Raw genomic sequence first — 3982 nt, 5'->3', positions numbered from 1 at the left:
TCAAAAGAAAAAAAGTTTTCTAGTTGACTGGTCTTTTAGCCAAAAGTCTGATCTAGCAAATGATTCTTTTATGCAGTCCTTGCAGAGAAGAAGGTTTTTCATGTTTGGATTATTGAAAATCATGATTCTGTAAATATGAATAAAATTTATTTGATTCAACATAAATATTCAAGAAAACATTTATATAAGTTTGTTAGAGTAATTTTTTGAATAGTTTGATCTCCTCTCTTTATGTGGCACATTCATATTGTAACTCAATGCTTTAACATAGCTCACCTATCGATCTGTGTATAAAGGCAGAAGGAATAAGAGAATTGAAGTGGTAAAATATATATATCTATAAAACATGAAGGGTGATAAAATGTAAAGCTAAAAAATAGAAGTGAATTATATTTTTTTATTTGTAAGAATCGGAAGATAAATATCAAAGATTTAAATAATTTTTGCAGCAACTAGACCTCCTTTGTAAGAACTGAAATTTTTTTAGACAAGCATTTAAAAAAGTAAATATAATTTACCAAAATAAAATAAAATATAAGGAGGGGGATACAGCAATTCAATGGCTGACTCTGACTAAAGTATATATTTTATCATTCTATGCAGAAGTACTTGTAAATTAACTTTGTTTAATCTGCTGTCGGGACTAAACTATTCATAGCTGGAAGCATTAATCCTAACATTCCCTGTCTATGAATGTCTTGGTACATTATTTTGGTGAGTGAAATGAATTCCTAAAACTGAAGTACATACTTTTAGAGTTATGGGCATTTTGTATTTAATCACAATAACATATGGTGCCGTGACGGAAGTACTTTTTTTCTCAAATGAGAAACAGTCTTTTTCTTTCAGCAAAAGGACAGCAACTCATGTATCTGACATATAAAAATCTTTTGCTGAAAGACACAGCTGTACTTGTGTTCCTATAAATATCAGTCTTCAAAGTCATTTTTTCCCAAGCTTCTCACAGCTTGCATAGTAGTTATTTTGTTCCTTCCTTCCTTCTAGAACTTGCTATATCACACTATATTTTTGGCAAGGTTTCCACTCCATATCTAGTCATGGATATAGAGTCAACAACCCAAGCAAACAAGGGTGGATTTTTATCTCATTTGGGGAACTGCCTCCAGGATTTGCCTTGGAACTTCAAGTCCAAGGTTATCAACATCACAAGGAGCATAACAAAGATTGGAAAAGATGACCCCAGACGAGTAATTCACTCATTAAAAGTGGCAGTTGCTCTCACATCGGTGTCATTGGTTTACTACTCGAGGCCTCTTTATGATGGCTTCGGAGTTGCCGGAATGTGGGCTGTTCTGACAGTGGTGGTAGTGTTTGAATTCAGTGTAGGTAAGTTTCAGACATCGTATACATATTGCTCCTTATTATATAATTAAAGACCAAAGTATGAAGAGTACTTAAAGATTAATGCATTAACATATAATATGTTTTGTTCTTAATTAACCAGGTGCAACCCTCAGCAAAGGTTTAAATAGAGGATTTGCTACATTATTAGCTGGTGCTTTAGGGGTTGGAGGGCAACACTTAGCTACAGCTTTTGGAGGAAGAGCAGAACCTATTGTCCTTGGGATCCTTGTCTTCATTTTAGGTATATATATATAATATAAAATAATTTTATACTGTGATTTTTTATGTAATTATAATAAAAATTAATAAATTTATCATAATGATTGGATGATATTATTTTATATTCTCAGGACATAACTTATTATTTTCTCATATACAATTTGGACAAAGAAAATGAAGCTTCGGCATGAGACTAGCATTTGCTTCCTAATTAAGCAATGTGCTAAATGGTTTGTGTTTTGTGTTTGCAGCAGCAGGAGCTACTTTTTTCAGATTTTTTCCAAAGATCAAGCAAAGATATGATTATGGGATTGTGGTATTTATATTGACATTTTGTTTGGTCGCTGTCTCGGGTTATAGAGTGGAAGAACTCTTCGAGCTTGCCCATCAGAGACTTTCAACAATTTTATTAGGAGCAGCAGCTTGCATGGTCATCTCCATTTTCATTTGTCCAGTATGGGCAGGTGAAGACTTTCACAAGTTGGTGGCTTCCAATATAGAAAAGTTAGCAAATTACCTACAAGGTATATATATATTTGACCCACCATTAATTAGTTTACATGCATCTTTTTGTGATGCATATATGTTAATATCTAAAATAATTCTTACCATTTTCAGGATTCGAAACCGAATATTTTCATTGCTCAGAGGATACAAAAAAGTGTGAGAAGTCAGTTCTTGAAGGATATAAAAGTGTTCTTAATTCTAAAGCAAGTGAGGAGTCCTTGGTGAGTTTTTTTTTTTTTCCTTTCTAACTTTTGAGATATCATTCAACACTTTCATCATTTGATAGATTGATCAAATATTAACGTTATAATATTGCACAGGCAAATTTGGCAAGGTGGGAACCAGGACATGGCCGTTTTCGTCTTCGCCATCCTTGGGAGCAGTACTTGAAGATTGGAGCACTTACTCGGGAATGTGCTTACAAGATTGAAACCATTAACAACTACCTCAACCCGGAAATCCAAGTAATACATCGATCATTATTCTTTCTACGTTAAAAACATGAAATATTTGAGACCTTCACTTCAATGTCTATTATCAAAACAATTTTAGCTTGACAAAAACTTTTTTGAGAAAAAGAAGACAATTTTAAACAAACTTTTAGCTGTAATTAATATATATACACTTGTGAGAATACTCTAAAACTAGAAAAAAAAAAACAGCTTTATGAGATATTGAAGCTAATATGCATGCATTTTGTTGGTTACTGCAGGTATCTTTGGAATTCAAGTGTAAAGTTCAGGAACCATGCACAAAGATGACCTCAGAGTCCAACAAGGCATTAAAGGCAATATCTTCATCAATCAAAAAAATGACACACCCATCAACTGCCAAAGTCCACATAGAAAATTCAAAAACTGCAGTTGAAGACCTCAAAGTTGCCCTTGAAATCGTTTCTTTGGAAGATACTGATCTCCTATCCATAATCCCAGTTGCCACAGTTGCATCAATACTCGAAGAAATCACCAAATCAGTGGAGAAAATATATGAGTCTGTTTCTGAGCTTTCTCACTTAGCCCATTTCAAGAGTGTTGTTGAACCCAATGTCTCACCAGAGAAGCCACCCCTTCTTCATCGAGGTATCATAAAACCTGTTGTGGATATTGATAACACCGTCGACCATGTTGAAATTACAATCCCAGAGATAACTACAGACTCTCCAGAGAAAGAAAAGGCACCAACAACAAAACCCTCGGAACATTTAATTTGTAAATAGTGTTGTCAATGTCAATTACTTGAGACTAGTCATTTGTCATGACTCAACATTTTTATTCCTTAGTTGAGTTAGTTAAATAGTCTCCGATGTAATTTTACTTTTGTAAGGTTGAATATTTAGATTAAGGTGAGAAGATTTTTAATATTCTTACCTCAATTTAATTTCTTCTTTACGTTGCTGTTGATCATGGGTTTGGTTTAGCCCCCAAGTATGATGTTCGTTTTTGTTTTCTCTTGTCAGTTCTTAGTAAGATTTGGCGGTACCGCATATGATGGATAGAATCTTTGGGTGTCAATTTAGTTGGGATCATTGATTGTAACTTGATGTGTTGCACTGTTAGTTTTATATATAAATAAAAATAAAAATAAAAATTACGTTTTCTCTTCTGCTCCACTGCTACAGGTTATGCTAGCTGTCATTTTATTTACTAATGATAAACTATGGCTATGCTCTCAGCCACACTTGGTGCTTTGCCTCCTTTCTATGCCTATTGGATTCTACTTTTTGATCAAATTCATCATAAGACACAAATTGTTAGTGAATAGTTGAAACAAAATTGACATAGCCATTATGGGTGCCTAGCTACGTTGATACCTGGAACGTGGAACTCTAAAAGCAAATTGCTGGATGGCCAGTAAACATAGGACCTTAATTAAGTATTTCACGACAAATTAA

At 33.7% G+C, this 3982-nt stretch overlaps 1 protein-coding gene across 1 annotated transcript; it reads left to right on the top strand.

Moving 5' to 3' along the window:
• Positions 1-977: 977 nt before the first annotated feature.
• Positions 978-3540, top strand: LOC100170704 (aluminum-activated malate transporter family protein). The gene is made up of 6 exons (NM_001251060.2): positions 978-1347; positions 1466-1606; positions 1836-2108; positions 2203-2312; positions 2412-2555; positions 2804-3540. The coding sequence occupies exons 1-6, from the start codon at positions 1059-1061 to the stop codon at positions 3305-3307; spliced, it is 1461 nt and encodes a 486-aa protein (NP_001237989.2). The 5' UTR covers positions 978-1058; the 3' UTR covers positions 3308-3540.
• The last annotated feature ends 442 nt before the right edge of the window (positions 3541-3982 follow it).

Source organism: Glycine max, chromosome 3, assembly GCF_000004515.6.
Source record: "Glycine max cultivar Williams 82 chromosome 3, Glycine_max_v4.0, whole genome shotgun sequence".
NCBI classification, from domain to species: Eukaryota; Viridiplantae; Streptophyta; class Magnoliopsida; order Fabales; family Fabaceae; genus Glycine; species Glycine max.
This window is presented reverse-complemented; position numbering and strand designations above follow the sequence as displayed.

What these genes read in the sequence shown, in the direction of transcription:
- LOC100170704 (NM_001251060.2), top strand. Translation starts at nt 1,059, where the DNA reads ATGGATATAGAGTCAACAACCCAAGCAAACAAGGGTGGATTTTTATCT. An exon ending in AGTGTTTGAATTCAGTGTAG is followed by an intron (nt 1,348 to 1,465) that starts GTAAGTTTCAGA and finishes TTAATTAACCAG; the next exon opens with GTGCAACCCTCAGCAAAGGT. An exon ending in AAGCAAGTGAGGAGTCCTTG is followed by an intron (nt 2,313 to 2,411) that starts GTGAGTTTTTTT and finishes AATATTGCACAG; the next exon opens with GCAAATTTGGCAAGGTGGGA.